The sequence below is a fragment of the Athene noctua genome, chromosome 1, assembly GCF_965140245.1.
Source record: "Athene noctua chromosome 1, bAthNoc1.hap1.1, whole genome shotgun sequence".
Taxonomy (NCBI): domain Eukaryota; kingdom Metazoa; phylum Chordata; class Aves; order Strigiformes; family Strigidae; genus Athene; species Athene noctua.
The window spans coordinates 99,910,206-99,935,466 of NC_134037.1; the positions used below are offsets into that span (position 1 = coordinate 99,910,206).

The following is a 25,261-nucleotide window of genomic DNA, read 5'->3' on the forward strand; positions in this document are numbered from 1 at the left end:
TGGCTTAAGATAACAACTCACATTACAAAATGGAATGCAAAATACTTATCCTAGACCACTAGAACAGCTAGCTCCAGCTACTACTTTGTTTCAGTTTGGGAGCATTCACATAAGACATGACATTCATTACAAGTCTGTTTATCCAAATGCACCTGTGTCATACACAGCAGCTTGAAGAAAACAAGTACAAAATATGAATTTATTTAGTATGGCCAAGCTAACCTTAGAAATTATCATATGCTCAGGTATATCAGCCAACAGATTTTTCAGATGTGAATTTTAATGCCAGCTCTTCACTAGTAAGCTCTGATACCACTTCACTGCTCATATTTAATTTTCAAAATTATAATCCACAGCCAAATTTAAAACCACGGTGTTTAAGTCTCTTACAAGGAGATCCAGAAGAACTGTAATTTCAACTGGTTTGAAATCAAGATCTTCACTTTTTTGGGGGGTAGAATTTTAAGCCCCATTAGTCACTGCATATTGTATCTGTGCAAACCCAACCTACCGATAGTTCCTATCATCTATCACAACTTCTTATTCAGAAAAAATTAAGTAGGAATCTGACATTAGAATAAATTCCTTCAGAAGTATTCAGGAGTTATTCTACATTCCCTTTAGTAGCAAGCATATTGGGACACCCATCTTTTAGATCAGTTAATATAATATGGTAAATTCACATCCTGAAGACAGAGGACAAATATTTAAATATCATTACAAACTGTAGAGTTCCAGGATCTGACCTTATAAAATAAACATGAAGTTAGATTTCAGGTTTAATAACAATATACTAGTGACCATCCTTTAACAAAGACTGGTCAAATGCTTCATCAGTAAAGCCACAGCATTTAAGCCAATTGTAAAACGTCTGGTATATGCTGGAATACAACCCTATTTCTAAAAAGCTACTTACCCTTTAGTGTTAGAATTCTGCATTTTAATATTTTCTTCCAAACTGCATCTGTGGCCTAGCAAAGGAACTCTATTTGCCCTAGTAGGAGTTGCACTTTTGAGGGAATGCTGAAAATAGTGTTGTAGACCAACTTGTAGTTGCTCTGAACAAACTCAAAGTTTGACGAGTGCAAGCAAGCTCAGATGCGAAAGTAGTGTTTCTCCATCTAAGCTACAACAATAAGCCGAGGACATTACTTCAGATGACAAGCCATACCTTGAAGAGGAGATGGTGCAAACACTGGTTTCACGCAAAGGATACAAACACTGCCCAACTTGAAAGAACAAAACTAACTGCCAGATACCACGCACAGAATTTATGAATTTTAAAAAAATTATATTTGGAAACAAAGGTTAGAGCTGAAACCATAGGCAAGCACTGAAAAAACAGCAATTGTTAAAATTAAGATTTATTATCACCTCTCCAGACACAAAAGATGAGTCTGTATATTCTTCAGCAAGGATATATAGTCAAATGGGTACAGAAGTTTGAGGGAAGGAAGAGGGAGATTGGGTAGAGTAGGCCAGGAACTGCTGTACACATCCAAATGGAAGATAAATTTTGAAACGGTTGCTTGGGAAAAAAACAGTTACATACCTTATGTAAACAAGTGTCCACTACCCAATTGCACACTTTTTCCAGGTCATCCGATACTTCAAGTCTAGACTTAACAAATTCACAGAGCTCTTCATTGCTCATTACATCCCAGATTCCATCACAAGCCAAGATGATAAACTCATCTTCTTCTGCCCTTAAAATTTCACAAACCTCAGGCTCTGGAGAAACAAGTTGTTCTGTAGGGCCTTTACCATCAACACATTTGTAGTCATAGTCCCCCAGAGCTCGAGAAACTGCCAACGAACCATTAACACGCTGAATCATTACACTGCCTCCTGCATTCTGGATTCGCTCTTTCTCCCTTGGGTTGCAAGGTTTGTGATCCTGTGTTGAAAAACAGACTTGTCCATTTCTATAGAGAACAGCACGTGAATCACCACAATTGATAAAGTATACATGCTCAGGCGAAATCATAACTCCCACTGCTGTTGAGCCACTTCTGTCCATCCCATTTCTGAGGTCTGAGAAATTGCGCATATACTCATCGATTTTCAAAAAGCCAGTTCTGATTCCACTCTTGACATTTTCCACTGAAGGTTCAAGAGCAGATCCAGGTTTTTCTGTTGCCCTAAAGTCTTCATTGTTAGTGATGTGTTCTAGTAAGTGTGTGGAGCAATAATTTGCAACACGAGATCCCGCGTGGCCATCATAGACAGCAAAAAAGGACCAGTCCTCTAAGCCATGGGGAATACCTACAACAGCTGTGTGAGCATCTTCCATTTCCACTCTCCATCCCTGCATACTGCTGAGGCCATAACGCAAGCCATTCCCTGCACCATGAGCATTATGTTTCTCAGTTTTTGGTTTATCCAAAAATGCACCCATGTTTATGCAATATTGAATCTGGAAAACAGAGAAGAAAAGTCTTATTTATAAAATCACCACTCCACATAAGCTTTGCTCTTCCTTTACTGTGTGTGTTTCTTATTGGACAAGTGATAAAGCATGCACATGTGCAAAAGTCAACAACTATAGTGGGGGGAAAATAATATAACATGAAGTATGAACTTACCCCTGTTTGCATTTTTTTAGTGGGGTTTTTTTGGTGATGTGCTGTGTCTTTTAAAGAGCTATTCATGAAAACTAAAGGCTCTCCATATGAAGGCAGAGTAGTTCACTTACCTTTGCAGCCCTGCCAGTTTTGTCATTCTCTGCAGAAATTAATTCATGCTGGAAAAATAACAACCAAATGACTCCTCTTTTTCAGTTTTATTGTGGCATGAAGGTAATGCTTCATAAATAAGAACTAACTAGTCTCACTAGCTTTGCATGTACTGTGCTACTTCTATATTCTTGTAAAGCATGGCAAAGATGACAGTAGGGGAACACTGACCATCTGACAAAGGAAACAAGGTGGCAAATTCCACTTTGATCAAAGAAAACTTCTCACAGGATTCTCTTAAATTATACTTAGTCCTTTGTAAAAACTGACATTTCCATTTTTACCATCTCTAAAAGATGTTCATAAGCCTACATGTGATTTTAAGTTCAAAAATGCATTGATCTTGATTCTAAAATGTATCCAATTACAAGAGATAGGAGCTATCTAAGGGTAGGAAATAAACCACAGAAAGTTAGGAGTTCTTCAGTATCTGGAGACCTCCTTCAAAATATATGAGAAGACCCACATCCAGAGACCAAGCTTGCAGGTAAAGTGTGAATAATCCATGCTGAAGCTTTAGAAGACTTCTGACTTCCTCGCTTGTGCTAGACTCAGCAGTTCTATGTAGATGTGAAAAACTACCTTGCATTTCATGAAGTCAGCTGAGAATACATTCTTTCATCCACAGATCCCACACAACATCAGCAGAAAATACATTCTTTAATTCACAGGTCCCATAGTACTTTCCTGAAAGCTTCAGAAACTCAGATACCACAACCTCTATCATACTAACAATTACTGCCCCATGAAACTCTTATTGACTGGACATGAAAATTAGAGCAAGCTTCATCCAAAAAGCATTTGAGAAAATTCTGCCATGACTGGCAGTCAGTCACTATGTCTCTGACATACTCATACCCACCAAGCCTGTAGAGTCATGATAATTTAGTTCTAGTTTAAAAGTTTGTTAAACAGGTCAGAAAAAGAGGTTAAGAAATCCTTACTTCTGCCATTCCCCTCATGCAAACACATTTTCAGGAGACACAGCTTAGTCTGACAGAAGCAATAAAAAGAAATAGTACAATGCAATAAGAAAGAGATTAGTTAGATTCTGCACCCCACCTCCCTTTTTAGGGTGAAACTTTAGGACTTTCCTCCAAATAATCTCAGCTTCACACTCCCTCTCCGCTACAGTGACCTCCATGAAGTGCTGAGGATCCCCACTACTACACAGATCTCAACAGTTTGCTCACCAGTTGTGTCTCTCAAATAGTCTCCCACTCTTACTTTAATACAAATTCTGACAAACTTCCCCAAATACTGCAGCAACTCCATATCTGGTCTGCTTTTTCATCTAGTTTTACTATCTTAAGTCAAGTTTAACTTTGATTCAATTGCTACTAACATGTAAAAGGAGCATTGTGGTTCTCTAAGAGCCTGAACATCATGTAACTTGATGCACTTTTTTGAAAAAAAGTAGTCAGAAAGGACCTGGCTAAGTCAAATAGCTGAAATGCCAGAAATTTCAATAGCTCCTATGTTTGAGTACTATGCTATGTTTTAATTACAAGTCTTTAAATTACCTCTTCTCACATGGAATAAATCACTAACAAGATTCCAGGTTCAGAAAGATTTGCTAGAGAAGATGAATTCTTAAACAGTTATCTAGAAATTGAGGTTTTGCGTGGACAGTATAAATGCTAACACTGTGAAATTATCCTCTCTAGTTCAGCTATGATATACTACCACGATTTTTGATTAATTTCTCATTTATTAGGGAACTCTACACTTGCATTACATGTACTTGTTTCTATGTACTGAACTTGTGCTGTGAAGTCTGATGTTACAAGACACAAGTCTTGTAACTTGTAACAAGTGTCTTAAGTAGCTATTTAAAAAAGGAATTGTGTGACACCAAAGGAAGTGTCCTGAGCCTCTTTTGCTCTCCAAATTGGGCATTCCATATAGAGGGTACATATCCTCAGCTGCAGAATCTATAGTAAAACCAAATTAAGACACCAAGTTCAAAGGTTGTTGTCAATTTTATTTTACTCCATATAAACGTAAACAGTCCTCAAATTGGACTTTATAAAGCAAAACCAGAAGTACCAATTTGGCAGATAATGGCACATCTAATACAAAAAAGCAAGTTACAGAATCACTTCAAACTCACATCTAACATTCTCAAAATACTTTCTATACTTTTAACAACTTGAAAAGTGATTAAGCCCTTTCAAAAAAACCACACTATCCCTCCTAAACTTCCCCCACCTTCCCAATTTTATGATATTCTCTAAAGAATTCCACAAACAAGGAACCACAGATATTGTATTTATTCTTTATCTCTGTATTCACCATCCACTGGCCTCTAATTGTACTACCTTGGCTAGCAAAGATGAAGATAAAACTACACAATCTCATGCTATGCATTGTAAGCTTCACAATGCATGTAATTTGCAAGCAAAAGCAGTAAATTACATTCTGCTCAATTATTTGCATCATCATTTTTCCCCTCAATCTAAAAAGAGTATCTGTAACACTGCAAATCAGTGGAAGCAACACACAGCAAAATGAGGTTTTCATTACTTGGTGATAGGCAAAATGCTTTTCATGACCACTTCTCTTGAAAGATCAGATTTTGATTTGGGGAAAAAAAAAAAAAAAGGCTGTGTCAACTGGTGTCATAAAAGCAAAGCAAGTCACTGCTACGCACCACCAGAAGTGTTCTCAGCAGCTGATGTTCTCAGTTAAGAGCTGAACAAGTTCCACATAGTTTAATAGTTCAACTTAAATCAGTAAAGGAGATTCATGAAAGGATTCTAATAGCCGATGACCACTTATTCGCAAGTTATACACAATATAAAGCTATTTTAAAAGCACACAAAAGCGTTCTTACCACTAAAAATGTAATACAGGACTGAAATGCTGCCAAAATGACAAGAGTCCTCCAACACTTCAGACCTTGTATGAGATTCCTTTAAATCAGTTAAGTATGCCCTTATGTTCTTAAAATCAAAAGTGTTGAAGAAATCATAAAACCTATCTAACCTACCTAACTGCAAAAGCCCATGCGCTCAGTATTGAGTGTTGTGTTTCACATAGGAAAAATACTGTTTAAAAAACCCCAATGTCATATGTCACATCTCAGCTTTACATATTTCTTAAGTAGCTTCACTTTTTACAGCACAGGAGAGAGAAACTGAAGAGAAAGATAATATTAGTTAAGATTATATTCTTGATATCCTAAATATCCTATTTGATACTACACATCTCTAATAAAGGATTCAGAGATTGACTTGCAATCAGTAAGAAAACAGCAAGTCTAAGAATCAACTTACTGCTGGTCCTATAAAAGACACCAAACATATAGAAGTAATCATCTTTCTATCACTGTGTATATTATGTAGACTATACAAGGCAGCAACTGGTTTGAAGACCAGCTGACAAAGTCAAGCCATTTCAGTGAGCATGGAAGAAACAGTAATTTCACTGACTCATTGAAATTCATATTTTCTATCAAAATTATCAGTGACAGTAAGGCACAAGGACAACTTAAAATGGATGCACACCTGTTCCATTAAAAATTTCATTTTTAACAGTAGCAACTTTTTAGGATTTTAAAAATACTAGCAAGTTACAGAACAAGCAATAATATGGCACACAGATGAGTACAGTATACTCTCGGGTGTTTTGCACAAATGTAATCTGAACTTCACATCTACAGTGACAACACACACAACTATACCAGTAAACTCAGCTGTGTACTTACCTATATAAAAATTAGTTAAATAAATCAGGTATTTTAATGAAATCTGTAGTATCATACCAAACATTAAACAACAGCAAATACATCTAAACAAAACACAACAGTCAAAACACTACTTGTCTTCTCCAAAAATTAAAAGTTACAAAAAGAAAACAGTTCCACTGGAAAAAACAGTACCCTGGTACTCACATCTAGTTTTGTCCTTTTAACATCTCAGGCTAGATCAGTAAACAGACTTGACCACCTAAAAATGAGGCTCAGCCAAACTGAGTTGTAAAAATCCTGCACAAGGCAAAGCCTATTACTGGTCTAACCTGGTGATTTCATCTCTAATTCTAAGCATGCTAGGCTAGATGCGAGTCAATCTTGACACAAGCAGCTACATAATATCAGGTCAGAATCCACAAAGTTATTCATGCTGGAAGAGACCTCTAGAGCTTCTCATCCAAACTCATATTCAAAGTTCAATCAATATCATATCCAACACCAAAGGCTGTTCAGAACCTTGTTGACTTTTGAACATCTCCCAAGGATGGAGATTCCATAGCCTCTGAGCTGTGGTATGAATGTGGTTCATGTGTGACCACATTCATAATGAGAATTCCTATCAGTGCAACCTGTGTTCTCTGCCTCTTAGTCTTTCATTACACATCTCTGGGAAAATCATCACTCTACCTTCTCTATAACCTCCATTACACAGCTGAAGGCCACAACTGGATCTACCCCTTGGCCTTTTCTCTACCACACTGAAAACAACTCAGCTCTTGCCTATCCTCATACATCACATGCTCCAGCCCCTAAGTAACAGAGTGATCCTCTGCTCAACTTGCTCCACTGTGTCAATGCCCTTCTTGTACTGGGGGCCAACACTCCACACTGCATTCCAGATGCAGTCTCATCAGTTCCAAATGGAGGAAAATAATCACTTCTCCCAACGTGCTGGATAAACCTTTTCTAATCTGGCCCAAACTTTCATCACTACAGACACACTGCTCCCTAATGTTCAACTCACCTGTTCTTGTTTTCCCCATGGGCTTTTTTGAGGGTGTGTGTTTGTTTTTCACAAAGCTCACTTCTTGTTAGCCATCACTCAGCCTATATTGGGGGACAACGTTACTCTACTCCAGGTATGTCTTGATTAAACTTCTTGAGGTTACCATCTGACCATTCGTCCAACCTGTCAAGCTCTGTCTATCTGCTGTGAAGGCCTACCATTTGGCTTATTGACCACTCCTCCAATATGATATCAAATGTGCTAAAAGTGATTACTCTTCCACTGTCCAAGTTGTTAATGAAGACCTCATTAAGCTTCTCTCAACAGTCAAAACCTCTCAGCATATCTTGAGGGACTTAAGGCATTAAGCCTCATAGAGCGAGATTCAGTCTTCAGAGAAAACACAGCCAGCAGAGGAACAGATGAAGTGCCCACCTTCAGCTAGTAATGCAGTCACAGTTTTAACCAATATATGTAGGGTCCAAAATTCAGTACCCCTTCAGTCTTGGAGGTGTAATTTCCAAAGATCCCGTTTTTAAATGAAATTTAATTGCATAACACATTAGTTTGAGAAAACAACTTCACTTCCTTCTGGCAAAAGTGTTTACCCACATAAGATTATTAGCTGAAATGTTAAAAATCTGGAAGACCGTGTCTACTGTAATTCCCAAAACTTTCTTGGAAATGAAGAAGCCCTGAGTTCTCATCCATGTTCCACAGACTAATCTTTAAAATGATATATATTTTTCAGATCAAGAATGGAAATCTAGGATTCCCTTCCCTCAGTAGTCTTCCCAACTCTGGGAAAGTTATAACTGTAAGAGTAATAATTAAAAATAAAAATCAATCACCTGATAAGTGCCAAATATCACCAAGGCTCAAAGGCTTTTGAAAGGCCTTTATGGAAAGAAAATACGGCCTTTCCCCCTCTCTGGCAATGGAAGAAACTGAATCTGAGCAATATGCTGCTAAAGCAGTGGCTCTAGCTACTGCTCTACTGTACACTTTTCATTTGTAGTTTTAAATCAATAGCTAAGCCCTTTCCAAGAGAGTTCAGGGCATTGAGTGTCTAAAAGCTGACATCCCCTTACCCAGCGCAAAAACCTAACCCAAGGCTTAGTTTTCTGGAGTCCTAGCATATATTTTTCTCTGATGTTTCCTACCTTATACAAGTCCTACATGAGGACCTTGTCTCATAGGAAATATAAGCAGTAACTTTGGCTCAGGAAACCAGACATCTACCCTTTTGAGGTATGGATGTATGAAGACAAAAGCCATGTCCTCTGACACGCAAAAAATAATGTGATAAGTATCCTTTTCCCCACAGCTATACAGCAAAGACTTTGAATTTCTCCATTTAAAAGAAGAACCACACCCACTGATTTTCTCCCAAGACGTACTTATAAGATGGCAAATGGTTCTTGATATCCATGATTTTATACTATATCGTGAAGAGGAAATTGGCAGCTACTCCAAGTGAGAAGCATGCTCCTTTCCATATAGATTTATATTTAACAAGCAGAAATATTTACTTGCTGGTTGTCATGAAGGCAGACAAGATGTAACTGGATTAAAAAGGTCTAAAAGCCGTAATCAGAGTTTTTGTAGATACTATAAAATAATTGTCAGATCACATGTCAGTTTCAAACAGAACATCAGAACTAGACTAATACCTTGATGGCCAACAGTCCCAAAGGCAATAACATATCTTTTCCTATAATGAAAATAGTCCAACATCAATCTTTTGGGCTTAGGTCATAAAAGTGTACTGTAAAATCTCTCTTCCTCAGAAGGATTCACTCAACAGACCAGTCATTTTTAATATGTCAGTGCTGTGGAAAAGAAACAGTGCCAGAGTTTCTCGCTACAAAACACATGTGCTCCTGCTATAAAAAAAAAGACATTTTAACAAAGAAAATGCTGTACTAGATATTAAAGATGTAAATAACAAATAAATATTCAAAGTATCTGTGACAAACCATTTCCAAGCTTATTGGAAGTGCATAAAGTAGTAATTTTTCTGGTTTAAGTAAAAAATTCAAACTTAGTCTTGGTAGAAAACTCCTCTGTCTCCATCTTGCACTCTCTCCTAGTGTATATGTATGTGCATACTCACACTCTACACATTACCTGAGTCTACACACACTATAGACAGTTTTGACATTCATAAAGATTCCCTGTACCCTTCAATTTACACAGGAAATAGTGACAGAATATGGAAGTAATCTTTTACTGATCTTGTGTTTACTTACAATATACTATCATTATATTATCAGCACACACATTATACTGCCTATTTACACTCTACATATACTAAGTACAAGTTTAATTTGATGAGTGACACCAGCTTTCAAGTGTTTTATTTTTGATCCCAGAAAACCTGGGATCACTATTGACTTAGTGACCTTAAAAAAGCTGGCACTACATAAATTTACATTAGGCAAATAGTTATTGAATTTTTGAGCAAGAGCTCTACTTAAAGGTTGGCTGTGACAGCTACTCTAACTACACAGCCACAAGTACTGACAGAGTCAAACAGCAATTACTAGATTCTAAGAATGAGACCTGAATATTTTACTTTCACTTAAAAATGAACTACATGAAGTGATTAATCATTCATGTCCACTCACCACAGGGTTTTATCTGTTTTGAGGGGGGGTGTGTGTGTTTGTTTTTAAATAATCTGTGGCCACGGAAATCATCATTAGGAAGCATCTCAGCTGGCCAAAGATACTGACAGAAAAATAATTAATATCTATGTAAACCTTTAATATAGAGCCTACTATCAACACTCTTCCTGCCAGGATGACATGAAAGAAGCCAAATAGGCTTTTAAATCAGGAATTTCAAAAATTTTGCAAGTTATCCCCATCACCAGGTAGAATACACATGCCTAGAAGCTACAGCTATAATTCTGAAATTAATTTCTGCATCTCTATTGTGACAACAGTTGGGAGAAAAGAAACAATAACAAAAACAAACAGAACACACATCATCCCCCCCCCCAACACCACACTACTTGTAAACCCGCAAACTAAAAAGCATATCAAGATGATCTGAGAATGTGCTTCAGCTACTTTAAACTGGTCTGCAGGTACAAAACAATCACAGGCGTAATATAACACTGTGGATTCACATCTATCTTCAGTGTCAGTAGCAATACATGAAAACATTACTGCTTCTGCTCTGCCTCAGCTACTCAACACTACACTGTACTAGCAATTTCTTTTCTTTCAGAACTGCTGGCTGAGATGGTTTTGCCCTTACTCTTCGAACTATTTCACTGAAGACGTGCAAAGTTTAGTTTTTGGAAACTTAGTGACTTTGACTGCAGTGGGTTTAGAAGCCAGCAGCTTAGACAGCAGATCCAAGGGGGCAGTAACCTTCAACAGGGAAGACAGTGGGGAAAAAATAAAAAGGAGCACCAGGAGCTAGGTTAAGAGCTATGATTTCTTAAGTTATGTTGTAACACCAGAAAAACACATATGCTCGTGATCTTTTTCAGAAGTTCATTTTGTATTCTGCTTTCTTGCACCTTATTAAAAGATGGATGAAGCTAAGCAACTGCAGATCTTCAAACCCTACCTATATGGCAACTGTCTGTCTCTCACAGAAAAGCTGCACACTTCTATGTTGTGGCTTCTTATTTTTCTGGAATGCAGTTTGGTAGGTATAAAGTTAGAGATCATACCTGAGATAGTCAAGATGAACTTCACAAAAAACTTGAAAGTGGACTCCAAATCTAGCTTTGCAATCACAGCATACAGTACAAAGCCATCAGTGCCTAGCTTGACGCATTTTTAGAGCCACCAAGACTTTAGCATCCAGCTTCACCCTTACATAATCACAGAAATCAACTTCACACAGTTTTGTGGTCAAATGAAAACTTAACAAAAAACCTATGCAGTGTTGTTCCCAGTTAGCTACATATAATTCCGTGCTTGCCAGCATGACTTTTGACAGCCAGCAGCCCTTAGTTCATATTGGTACCACTGCCTGGGACGTTAACTGAAGAAGAGGAATACAGTGTCATTCTCAGTAAGACAGATTATACCGTAGTCAGTGTCTTAATGTCACTCATCTTAGTTTTCCAGGTAACAACTTCTGGTTTTCTTTACCAAAATTTCCTCCAAACACTATGCAGTCTGTGAAATTCAATCCCCTTTGTTACCTGTGAACAGTTTATCTGAGTTACAGAATAACTATACAAAAAATGATAAAATACATAAATACCCAGGCTGGTTCATCAAGTACAACATTGAGCCCCAACAGTACAAAGCAGACATCTTATTGCTTCTAGCACTTCCATGGGAACAGGATGAGGGCTAAAGTCTTCAAGAGCCAAGATAGATCTGCATAAGCCAGTATTCATGCTCTTGTGCCATTTTCTTTAAGTATGAGTTTGGTGCAGTGGCACTTGCATAAAACAGGCCTACTTGGTTACACTGGGTATTACCTGTTCAGGCTTATTAACCCTAAAGTCACATTTTGTCTTATCTCAAACTCTGCAACTCTGTGTGGCTTTATTATACCACCCAGAAGACTGCACTGTACTCTTTGTTTATCCCTACTGACCATACTATGACAGGATTTATATCCCATGATATTAACTGAATTTCCTTTTGTTTCCCTGTATCATACTTCCTGTAGCCAATGAGCATGTTCTTACTTCTTTACTGGGCGACTGAAAACAGATGCACATGTGGCACTTGGACACTACAAAGCATTGACCTAGTATAAAAGTGATCTTTCCCTAATAAAGTTTATAGTTATTTTATGCAGAATCTTTTTTTGGTTCTCTAAATGCGGTAAGAGAACAATTATTTTGAGTTAAATTTATTTTGCTCCTTTTCAGTTAATCTAACCACCACCAGCCAGGTTTTTATAAAGAAAGAGCACCTACGATTTTGAAGAAAGAGACCCAATGTTTAGTCAATACACTACAGGTATTACAACTGAAGAATTTTTTACTCACTAGCATGTCACTAAAATGAGTTCTCCCTTATTCTAAATTTAGGCATTTAAGAAAATCTCTTTTCTTACCTTGTTCAATGTTTGTTTACTAAAAGCTTCAAACACATTTTTATGAGAATAGGGCAGCAATGAGTCACCAATTCATATCATCAATAAATTGTTCCAAAATATGTCTGAAAGACCAGAGTAAGGGTTCTACAACAGGTCTGCAGAACCATGGTAAAACACTAAACCATTTATTTACATAATTGAGGGGTGACTTGTTGGTTCACACAGAAATCTGAGGAAATCCAACACAAGGGTTGGGCTAGATGAGTGCTAGAGGTCCATTCCAGCTTAAATTAGTGTATGACTCATACAGTTTAAGAAGAGTTGTGCCTTTTCTCAATTTGCAGTGATGCAACAGGTTAAGTACAAACATTCAATCAAGACAACAGTAGCAAAATAAGCCCCCCCAAAATGCAAAACATGCTTGAACCCTTCTTCCATTGTAGCAGCAGATCAATGCCACCTTCTCAGCACAAATCTGTCACTGACCCATGCATGTATCATCCAACTTCAGAGTAAGACATATCAGACTGCTAGATACCAACAGTCCAGCCTCTTGTCCTACCACTATCGACAAGCACAGCCTAAGGCAAGCAATTCTTCCTGTCAAAGATACCAAAATGTGAAATCAAGACTCAAAGGCCTTAACTGAATCATAGTTCTACAGGTTCACAGCATATGCAGCAAAGCTATTTCATGGATAGTCTTCAAAACACATACCCCTGGTTTAAAAACAGAAATAAACTACTCAGAAACATACAAACTAAAATATGCAATCTCTATGACAGGTTCTTTGTGGTGGTGTGGTTTGGGGTTTTTTTTAATTAATATAGTTTTGTAGCACTGAAGTTTGGGGGTTTTTTTGAAGAGGTCAAAGAACCCCAATTTTTAGTTCCCTACACAAGTTTACAAAATAGTGATTGAATAGTGGGACAAGAATTATCTCCATCGTCAGATAAAGTTCTGATGGAAAGCCAGCAGCCAAAACATCTTCACTGACCTGGAAGACATCAATGTTTACCCTTGAAAAGTTGATTCAACAGTTAAAGCTACAACAGACTTGTAACAAATATTATATTATATATATATAATATTATAAGTATTTTCTGTAAGTGATTAAAAAAAGGTAACGAGCAGTGGGGTGCTATTAGCACATTTAAGGAAATAGAGACCTTGAAGTGAAGAGCCACACACAGACAGTAAGCTGATCTCAACACAGTGGCAAAAGACTTCATGACTTTTACTGACTCACACTGTAGTCTTTTGTGTGAGAAAATACCATCCCCAAAATCTGAGTCAGCACACATTTAGGTGTTGAAAATTTACTTTTTTAACCATTATTTCTACTCTATCAGAGAGAAGCTATACTTCACATTTTATTTCCTCCCTATTAAAAGTAAGATTAAGCAAAATTCCAATCATTTAAAGAAAACACACAATTTTACTCAATCAGTTCTGAAGTTTCTGTTAAATTCTTGGTCAATTACAAATTTCAAATGAAAACAGTCAAAGTAAAAGCAATTATACTTTCCTAAAGTAGCAGAATTTGTTCTTACCTGTAATTGCAACCTTGTCAAGGTTCTAGTTCAGTGCTGAAAGAATTAGTTTACATTCCTGCTGCCAAGAAGCACATAACAGAATGACTTGCAAAACCTTGAGATAACAGTACAGGACACAACATCTGCTTTATTTTGGTATTTCCTAGAAAGAAACAGAAAGAATAGTTAGCTACTCCAGATGGTCTACAAAAGATTTGTATCTGAGTTTTTTCATTAATACAACTTTTTCCTAATAGAAGTGCTTGAACTAAAGCTATACCCGTATGTCAAGACTTTGCAGTACAATCTCTAAACACCATATTAAAGACTCATACTAACAAGGAATCAGATTTACTTTTTTCATGTTTCCTTCACTAGCACAGACTAGCACTTTAAAAGTCATCTAGCCTATTACCTGGCATCCAATTCCCTAAATTCAGCAATGGAAGGAATAGCTTTTGCATGCCTGCTAGCGCGACAGTGCTATTTGCTTAACTTTCACCTGCTCAAACGACAAGAGTACACTCCCTGAGTGTTTGGCAAGACTTAAACCCACCAAGTGCAGCACGTGTAATTTGTAAATTCTTTACTCTGCTGGCTTAGAAGTAGAAATGAGTTTAACAAGAGTTTAAAACAAAAGTAGTAAACTTCAGTCGCAGAAGTATTTCAGCTCCTCTGAAATAAGTATCATGTTTCTTTAAAAGTAGTTTCTATAAAATTAACCATAAATTCAGCTTAAAATGTAAAAGTAGCAGATAACTAACAATTCAGATGTGTGCATCTACAAAAGCATCTAGGCATCTACCCGTGGATTTGAACAGGATGCAAATGCTCAAATTCCTTCATGGATCAGGGACCACATATTTAATCTTATAAACCACTGCATCTTACAAAAGTTACCATGACAGTACACTGGTAGAAGGCAGTACTGCAGGAAGAATTCTGGGTAACAGTCAGCTTTGTCTGGGGCATGAGGGAAATACAAGCCCTATTGTAACACTGATGATTTTAAACTGATTACAGCACTCTGGTGAGCTGAATGATAAAGGGGACATAGTGTAGACCTTGACTTTAAGCCCACTGATCAAAGAAAGGAGCTGTAACACCATTTCATGATGGCTTGCCTCTTCCAAACACTAAATAGTGCTTTGCAACTACTGAATGTGTCACAAGCAAGAAGTTGCTCAAAAAAACCCAAATACATTGCTACTGTTTGAAGAACTGTAGGGGTTCCAGAAAGTTTTATGCCTATATCGTTATACTGTTGCAAGCCCTATATTCTTCCCCAACATTCTATCTTTTTAGGTACCACAACAGGATAGATGGTTCAAGGAACCAAACTAAGCCAGAAAAAGTCAATTATTTCCTGCCACTTGAACTCTCCAAACCAGCTTAGGAAATTCAGGATCAGACAAATGCTGATGTCAGAAATGCAGAACCAGCAGCTGCTGCTGATTCAGATTTGCTCTGAGTACTGTGAAAATACTCCTTAAGCAGCATCCACTAAATCATTAATGAACTCTGAAAGTGTTTTGATACAAGCATCCTAAACCGTTGCATTGAACTACGTGGCAAAAGACCTCCCAAAAAAGTTTAAAAATTTCAGCAAAAAAAGTTGTTTCCACATCTAAGAACTTCACAACAGAAAAAACCACAAGCAGCACAGATTCACGAAGTTGCACAAAATAGCCTCACTCCCTCCTCTTAAATACACCAGTGACTACTGCATGAACACAGAATGTGTGAACAGAACACGACTCCCTTCAAGCACCGTCTCCCACCTTCAGAAGATCCCCTTAACGACGGAGGGGGGGTGGGGTGGTGGGGTGGGGTGTGTGCGGCGCACAGGGTGCTTGCACGATGAAGTGCTCAAGAGCCTCAGTTGTGATGCTACTCCAGTAACCTTTACAAACGGCTGACTGAGAAAAGCAGACCGGAAGACAAGCATTATGCTTCCCAGAAGCAAGAGGCTAGACCCCTCCCAAATTCTTCTATTCTACTCAGAGTACGTGAGAGCATTCGTTAGTTAGACTTTTAGCCCAGAGACAGGTTGATTACAGTAGGAACAGATTCTAAAATAGATATTTTGGACAAAGAGCATCTTAGCACAGAATATGCTCCCATTTACACAAATTCTAATCAACACTAATTCTCACAACTGAGGAACACAGTATTAAGTGTCCCAAACACAAACCCATCTTACTCGACCACTGAACACTGCACAAAGAGGGGACACTACTATTTACTACTTCACAGTAGTGACTCTTACTTCTCCAAATAAGGCACACTTTTTTTTTTCTATATGAAAAGACACTAAGATTCATGATACAGTTTTGGGATAACAAGCTACTATATGCAGTCCCCAAATGCAGAAATGCTCACATACACAAATGAAATGGTCTTATCCAGATTGCTCATCATCAATTACATCACAAGAATAAAGCTGAATGCTTCCTATTAAAGACTTAACAAAATTACAAGATGTATTAAGCATTTTATTTTGGCTCCTTAGATCTTTGGAGTATGTAAAGGCTTAATATTTGAGGACTAAGTTAGATCAGTAAACTTTTCTAATTTTTACTACTAAGATATCAGTACTCTACAGTAAAATAGTTTGGTTCAGCAAAACTTAAATATTCCTTCACTAATGAAGAATTTGAATTTCACCACGTTCACAGTATTTTCTTCGGAAAATAAAGACTATACAGCCAAAGCCATCATAAGTAAATCACTGCTAAAGAACCAAAGCCAATATTCAAAAGTAAGCACATGAAAAAAATATTATGCCGTCTAGAGAAATTTGATGAGCCCTATCATATTATTTTACAGAAGGGTAGGCATCACATGCTGGTCTTCTTGATGATTAAATACATACTTAACCCTGTTAGCAAAGCACTGACAATCCTCAAGCTGAATCCTAATGTTTGAAACAAAACCCACTACAACATCCAGTCCTTTACAAGTTTCTAGACTCTGGTCAGTGAAGCACCAGGAAAGCACTGGTTTTATTCTGCTCCACAACCAGCTAGGATTCTGGCCTTTTATGGATTACTTGTTTTAAAGCAGCAATGCTTCAGTTAACAAGCAAATCAACTCACTCCCTAAACATTAGCAGAAAACTATCATCTAATGTGTCATAACTGACCTTATGACATCACAGTACCACCACTGCCAATGTAATTCCCCAGAACAGTAAACTGGTTCACACAGAACACAGTAGAAGATTTCACAGAAGAGATATTAGGAAGGAGAAGGAAAAGAGCAATAGTGTAGCTTACCACAGGTTATCTATTATACTGCAGCCTCCCAACTGCATGTTCCCAACACATGGTCAACTCAGATAACATCCCTCTCCTAAAAGAGGGGTTCATTGGGCTACATGATATTTCCCGGAACGGAAGAGCACCAAGGGAGCGCACTAGTTGTGCTGTAAATTCATTCAACAGTTCTTCCTTAGTCTCCATATATGACAAAGCCCAAACTAAAACAGGAGGTAATTTCTGTATAATTACTTGAGACAATGTACAACTTCGACCCTAAAGAGCAAATTGTTCATCCTTTATAACAAAAGCATAATAAATTCTCTCTGCATTTGCTAAGTGGGTTCTTGGTTCTATACAAAAGCACTGTTGATGAACCAAGACCAGGCAAAGCCTTGAGTTGGGATTTTTGGGGGTTGTGTCCCCTCCCCCCTTCCCCCCCATATGTGAAAGCTGCACTAAAGTGTTCATTATTACAACAGTTATATGAAGGAAAATTAACAAAAGTTTGAAACTAAAAACTCCATGAACTAATTTAAGAGCTTTACTCCTTCTGAAGCAGTTCATCTAATATTATAGTTTTGTAAAAAGTATAACAGTATCTTTCCACTGCATTATAGAAGTAACATCCAGGTTTTCTTAAAAAGCTAAATGCCTTGAAATAAATTTACTTGGGGTTCTGGTGAAAAATTAGTTCAGTAGTTTGCAGTTCAAACTTTTATAGCCAGTTAGTAATTTTAGCTATTCAAGGCTGAATTTCCAATGGAAACACGCTATTAGACTAGTATTTTATGCCCATCTAAAAGCTTGATACTACTATGGGCTTAGCATTCTAATTAGAGCCATACTTTTATATATCACCTCACAAATGGTGGACTTAAGCTACAGCATCAGAAAGCTGCCTTTGATACATCTTACAAAAGCTACCCTGAACTTTTTCCCTGCAGAACTATCTTTAATACATATTTGTAAGGCACCTCTTCAATTCCTAGATTCTTGGTAATTCTTTTTGGTGAGCTTTATATCAATAAATTCATGTTATGACTATGCAGGTGTCTTGGCAGCAGCGATAGTTTAAGCAATATTTGCTCTCAGCATCTCATTCTGGTTTCCATGCTATGTGGCTGAGCAACAGACATAGATAGTTACACTGGTACAAGTGAATGCCTGAAGCAGAGACTGCTCATCTAGCTGATGAATAACTCAAGCTTTGTTTAATTATACAAGCACAAGATGAAGGAATAGCAAAAGCCAGCCTTACTAGAATTCAGAATGCACATATGCAATCTACATTTGCCTACTGGGAGATTGCTGGCAAGCACTTAACTCCCTTCTCCTGAAACAGATCAGTTAAACTTAGCATAACTCAAGCACAGAAATATAGAATTGTCTCTCAATCAGTTATGCTGGACAAGTTTTCAAACATCCAGTTTCAGGAACACCAAAGAGAAAGGCCATCTAATAGGCTTCAGTAAAAATATCCAAGTACAAAACTTGTTGTCTGATCTTTAGCTGAACTAAGAAGGGGAGTATCTTCAAGAATTAAAGTGTATTGCATTTATTTGTTAGCGTTCTTTCACAAAAAAAATCTCAAAACTACAAAGAAGGATTGTAAGAAGAGGACTTCTACTCTGAACAAGCAATTTTACTGGGGTTGCTAGGTCTTTCCAGAAGAGAGCTTGGAAAAGTCTTTAGCTTTTATCATATCTTACATTATAGCTATAATGTAAGTAAAGTTCTAGATAAGCGTTATACCTTCCACAGCAATGCAGGAGTTGCAGATTGAGGAAGATGTGTTCGTATTCTGCATGGATTTGTGTCTCTTTTCTTAATGCAGAAGGCAGCATCTGCAGACATACATATTACTGATGGGTATTAAAAATTCCAGCTCAGACACACCAGAGCAATAGGCATGGGCAACGTAAGATCATGTTTAGTATTACTGAAGTGCCTATCTTTTGATCATGTTCCTGTAGTGTTTTCCCATGAGGTAAAATTATAATCATTTTGTTAGAATATCTAGGTAGCAATAGCTAATGAGTTGGTTTGAAACCATCCATCCATTTGTTGCCTTTGTGAACATCTGGCCTCCAAATCAATGTTTAAAAAAAATACAGTCACTCCAGGAAGATTACTTAGATTTTGTAAATATTCATCTGCTTAAAACAAGCAGAAATCACAGCCTGAGCACTGATGTTCTGAGAAAGAATCTACCACAGCTGTCATCTGATAACATTATAGGGCACGTCTTCACAAGTCCTCTGGGCCAAAACAGCATGTCCCTAAACCATACCTCACTTCACAGAAGTGAACTGTCTCATCCACTCTACTTACTACAGCAGTATCGGAGAACATCCAGAATTTGTCATTCCTTTCCCTAGGAGAGGAACAAGGTGTTATCAAACTATGGTATTATTCAACTTCAGAAGTAATCTTAAAATTAAAACTTTCTCTGATGATTATGCAATAGAAAGGGCTTAGTCCTTTCTAGCTAAGCCTTTCAAGAAAATGTCTTAAGACCATAAAGAACTCTTACAGAACTATTTGTCACAAAAATCAGAGAAAGCAACAGATTTCAGACTGGTTAATTCTGTAGCAAGTATATGTATTTGGATAACAAAGAAACTCCACTGTTACAAGCTTCTCTGCCCTGTAGGACAGAGATAAGCCTGACAAAATTATCTACTTTTTTTGCTAAGACAGCAACGGTGACCGAGCTCCAAAATTTTAAAATGCTCTAACTGCAGGATATAGTCGGGAAGTTTGATAGTTTTCAAAGGATTAATATCATTCTCTTGTAGGAAACACTCGCAAATGGGATGAACAGTTTCTCTGCAGAAGGCCACCTTAAATAACTCTTCTCTGAACAATGTTCAGTGATTTTTAAGACATAAAAACTAGAGTTCCTAAGTTATTTTTTATCTGGGTAGAGAATCTCACCCTAGCATCTAGTGACTAGCAATGCCTTTAGAACAAGTCAGCTTTAGAATCAAGTCTTGCTACTACCACTGAAGCCAATGAGGAGAGGGGAGGGTTTATCCTCGATACCGCATCTCATATTTCTGCCGCTTTAACAGAAAAAAAACTTAAATCCCATTTTTACAACATGTCTTTCTGTACACATCATGTATTTAGATCAAACACCCTACACAGGACTCACGAAGGCACAATAAGATCCCATTTAGTCTATCAGGGTAATTAAGCCATTACCCTATATGCATGCCAACTAATTAAATTTTTCCCTATCTTACATGTATAACAATCCTAAGTGGGACCATGAGTATATCCAAAATTTCAAAGGAATTCAAACTCCATAAAAAGGAGTGAAAAACAAGCAAAAAAGTTCAAAAATCACAGTATTTCAGTTAGTACCAGGTACAGAAAATACAGGAATAATGGTGATATATTTGACAATGACAGAAATGAAATTGCATCAAATTTATAAGGGATAGCAAGAGTGGTTTTATATTTCTTTATATACATAGTCATGATTAGGGGAAGGACCTCCCCTATCTCAAGAAAGTTCTTATTCCTCCTCCATCTTCTAAGGGTAAGTCTTCAGATACAAATTAACTAAACCTGAGCCATCACAGCAGATGAAAAACAAAATTGGACACTACTGATGTTCCTGTGCAGTTAGAGGAATCAAATTCTCTGCCACAGTACTTAACCACTTGGATCTATTTGTGGCTTTTTTTTTAGCCATGCTACCACTTGCTAGGTTCATACACAAAAGAAATTAAATACAAAAAGTCACTCAACACCATAACATCATCACCAGCACGTTCAAATCAGTAACATAAGAACACTCATACTACAAGCTGCTAAACATTAACACTTCCTATGCTATAGGCATTTTAATGTTTACTGCAAAGCACACAACTTGGAAAGAGATAATTCAAGCATCTGTTCTGTCAACTAACAGCCTACACACGCAAACCTTCCAAAAGAACTCATTTAAATAATACAGGAACTGAAGGCTCCAAATTTGAATTGTTAAAATACATAGTTATTTTTATACCTCAATTACAGTTTTAGAACATATTTTTCTTTTTGCTTGGTCTTTCCATGTTAAGAAATTTATTCTCCCTACTAGCAAAGTTACTTCAGTAACAATACTGTATTAGTATGGAGACAATCAGCACTTAGATATGTAAAGAAACCTGAAAAATTTTATGAGGGTCTGCTTGCTTAGAAAGTCACTCCCTTATCACTAACCCAGATTTATCACCTCCCTAAATCAACCCAGTTGAACTGATTTGGTTCATTTAAAATAAGGCATATCTCAAAGCATTTCTCAAGCCGTTATAAACAAATGCTTAAGAGAAGCAGCTGATACTACATGATATGTAATGATATATTCCCATACTGAAACAGGATCAATATATCTGTAGTCACAAGATACCTACTATTCAATCCACAGTATGGTACAGAAAGTTAGGTTTCAGGTCACAGATGGCTTGTCAGAATACTTCAGAGAACACAGCATTCCCCCCTGCACTGTTAAAGCATGCTCTACTTTTCCATCATGCTAGAGAAACGTTTTAAGAAAAAGTTTAAAGTCTAATTAAAAAAAATTACTATCTCTAGGAACTGCGGAGTGAAGCAAATTTCCATTACCTTTTTTTCTGGCAGCAGTCTCCAGTATCGTTGCCTGGACACATGGAATCTTTTTCAGGTGTCTGCATTGAGGCTATCTGAACTGCTTCACTTGTCATCTAAACAGAGGAGTACTTGGCAAGAAGCAGCCATTTGGCAACTTGCAAGCTTGAATACTCAAAGTTTTGTCCAATTAGTACTGCAACTTCAGTTTCACAATAAATCACTTTGATTCACTTTTAATCAACAAAGCTTAAACTCTCTCAATTTGCAATAAATATTTCAGTGCTGAAGTTTCAGTTATATCTATTGAGTAAAAACTCATTTAGTTTTGCTACTATGCAAGTATCACAATACGTGTTGAACTATACCTGCAAAAATTCAAAGGGCAATTTTATCAATGAGAAGGTTAAAACTAACATGCAAGAAGACCATGCCAGTTTTCAAGAAATCAATATTAGAGAGGGTGCTTAAGGGCATTACAGGCAGTCAGTGCAGTAATGATAGGTCTACATAGACTTGACAGCATAAAGGATTCCGGGAAGCAAGCATGTTAATAATTCAACATTCATTTTATGCTACTCATCAGGTCAGACATCAGCTGCAGGCAAATTTGGTAACACAGATTAAGACACCATCTCTAGTTCCACCAAAGGTTACTGCTCCTCTGTACACTGCTGGTTGCAAGATATGCCCTTGCTGGACTGAACAGCAATGGAAACATCTTAGCACAAAGATGCATAAAACCCATATTAATTAATTGTAGCAAGGGGGCAGACTCCCTACTCTGTCATCCCTTTTAGAGGCAACATAGCAAGACGTTTTAAAAAAAGTTATGTTCCAAAGCTCACATCTCAGTCTCACCACTTTACTACATGTAAAACTTCACCTGCATGTATTATATACTAGCTTCGATAAACTAACTGGATTAAGCTAGGTATCCATTAAAAAAAAAAAGAGGCACACAAAAAAATACTCTTAAGTATTCAGGCTTTTGCAGAATGACAGCTGAAAGAATCTGATGAATTTAGCAGTTTAAAAAGACAAGTAGACATTCAGTTTGGGGATTACACAGATAATTCAGTAAAACCTACTATATAAAAAACAGAACCACCCAGTCACAACAAATTAGAAATAGGTAGGTGAATAGAAGACTGCTGATCTGAGCCTTCAAATAGGTGCTGAATTCAGCACAGTGAGTGCCAATGTCAGTGGGTTTCCACCCCCCCAAAATTGAAGAGATAGTATTAGGCAACCAGCTGCCTACATTAAGTGCTACTTGTACTTTCCAGTCCCCAAAACATCTCCTACGTCCTTCTGAGTGACTCCATGTGAATGTCTTCACCATCTGTTGTATGGCTGAATACCATGGCCTTGTATTCTCCCTCTTACACAAACTACCACCTCTGCAAGGGATATAGTTATGTGCCTCTCTAGTCTTCTCAAGCACTTTCACAGTTCCTCCCTTGTGAATGCCACAAACATGATGCTGCCCAGTCAACAGGACAGTCCATCAACATCTTCCACAAGACTGGTCCCACCAAAGCAAATTCTACTTTGTCTGCTACAGATTTTATCCCCCTAGTCCTTATTATATTCTCCACTCCTCCCTGGGAGTGCTACAGGAACAACACAACAAACATTATTAACCATTTTTTTAAACTCTGCACAGAAGCTGAAGGCAATGCTATCACTCTGCTGAATTATGTTAATGGCTCCTACCACTTGATCGGTGCTCTAACTTGCAGACAGATGACAACTGCCTATGTGCTTGAAGCTATGGCTTTATTGAAAGAAACACATCTACCATCCCTTCCAAAATGCAGCAAACCTGCCCTCTGACTCCCAATTATTACCTAGTATTTTGAAATTGACTGGAAATGTCACTTAAGAGCTATAATACTGCATTCTCAGAGAAATTAAAACAAGCTCAGCACAGAACCTTAAAGTAAACCAAAAAGAGTTACTAAGACACTACCAATTTAGTAAGACATCCCATTTTACATCATGCAACTTAGTGTATCAGTTTTAGAAGTAGGAACACGTAAGCTACTCAAAAGACAGCTTTGCATAATAAACATTAGTTATAATGCATAACAAACATCAGTTGCAAGTAGCAACCTATTTAACTATTTTAATTAAGGAACACAGCCACAGCTAGCTAATATGCCTCTGATCATTAGTGTATTTCCACAGAATTATGCAGAAGTATTTAATACTTAATACTCATATTCTGCAGGAATAGTATAATATGCAAGAAGCCAAGAACTCTGAAACAGTACCACTTTGCAAGCCTCAGTACTCATGCTTTTTGTCATCGTGTACAATTCTGAAAGTCTTACCTTGAATGTAGTACAGCGGTCAAATTTCTTCCAGATCTTTGACGTCCTGATAAAGATTCACTTTAGAGACTCTTCCTTGTATATTAGGGGTGAATAAAGCAGAAGACCCTGTGAGTCTGAAAGTAGTAAAATAGAAGAATTGACCAATTTCCTAGTTTAACACAATATTTAACAAAATCTATAGCTCAAGAACTGCTTAATAGCAATTTCTAGACTGGCACTAATAAAATATATGAACCACTGGAAGTGGCCAAGTTAGTCAAGAAGTTCCTACTTGTCTACAGTAATGCAGCAAAGATCATGTGAATGCCTTTCACTTGTTAGAGATGAAAGTATTAAGTAATCTAAGCTACACCATTCAATAGCCACTACTTGCCAAAAAACTCCCACTGTCAACACGTACCACCTTCACAGACGTCGTGTAAGCAAATACATTTCCAAACCAGGAATATGTACAACCACATGACAGAGAGAGATCCTGAATACACTTATGCATAGTCATGCATGTTTCAGTGTAGAGAGGATGGAAAAGTCTGGCATACTAATGCAATCCTTTACAAGAATAAATCCAGATCCTGGACTCAAAAGAAAAGAGACTAAAAACTGAGATTCAAACTTACTCTAAAGCACAGAAACCATGACAAAAGCCTGTTACTAACCACTAGAGATTTCTTTAAAAGCAAAAGCAGAAACATACCTGACTGTTCACCAAAATTATCCTGGTTACAAGAAAGAAACAAACATGGTTGCTTTTCTCACAAGGGCATGAGAAGGGCTATCACAGTTAAACCTACCATGCCTACACATACCAGTGGATATTTTCTGAAGCATGAATCTGACTAAGGCCTTTCTCCATTTTGGAGACGTCTACAAGTAGCACCTAGGATGACAGTTGCTTTTCATAGGCCTGGGCAAAGAGGGAAATCTCATAGAAACTGAGATTTATTTTCCTTTTCCAGTACCTGGAACAAATGCCAACTAAAGGGGAATAAAGCCATTTTCATCACCACCAGGGCAGACTACTGACTTGTATTTAACTGTCCACCAGAACCAGGTTCTTCTCAG

General features: G+C 37.4%; 1 protein-coding gene across 6 annotated transcripts in view; it reads right to left on the reverse strand.

The window, feature by feature from the left end:
• PPM1B (protein phosphatase, Mg2+/Mn2+ dependent 1B) overlaps positions 1-25,261 on the reverse strand; it is a 62,884-nt gene that overhangs the window by 22,142 nt on the left and 15,481 nt on the right. For 4 of the 6 annotated variants that reach the window (XM_074897098.1, XM_074897095.1, XM_074897093.1 and 1 more), the window contains exons 2-4: positions 24,197-24,312; positions 14,014-14,158; positions 1,553-2,416 (exon numbers count right to left, since the gene is read on the reverse strand). In XM_074897098.1, coding sequence (XP_074753199.1) covers positions 1,553-2,398 — 846 coding nt within the window. In that variant the 5' untranslated portion in view covers positions 2,399-2,416; positions 14,014-14,158; positions 24,197-24,312. Of the gene's footprint in view, positions 1-1,552; positions 2,417-14,013; positions 14,159-21,875; positions 21,974-24,196; positions 24,313-25,261 lie in introns of all 6 variants that reach the window. The other 2 variants (XM_074897096.1, XM_074897097.1) reach the window with 2 other exon arrangements.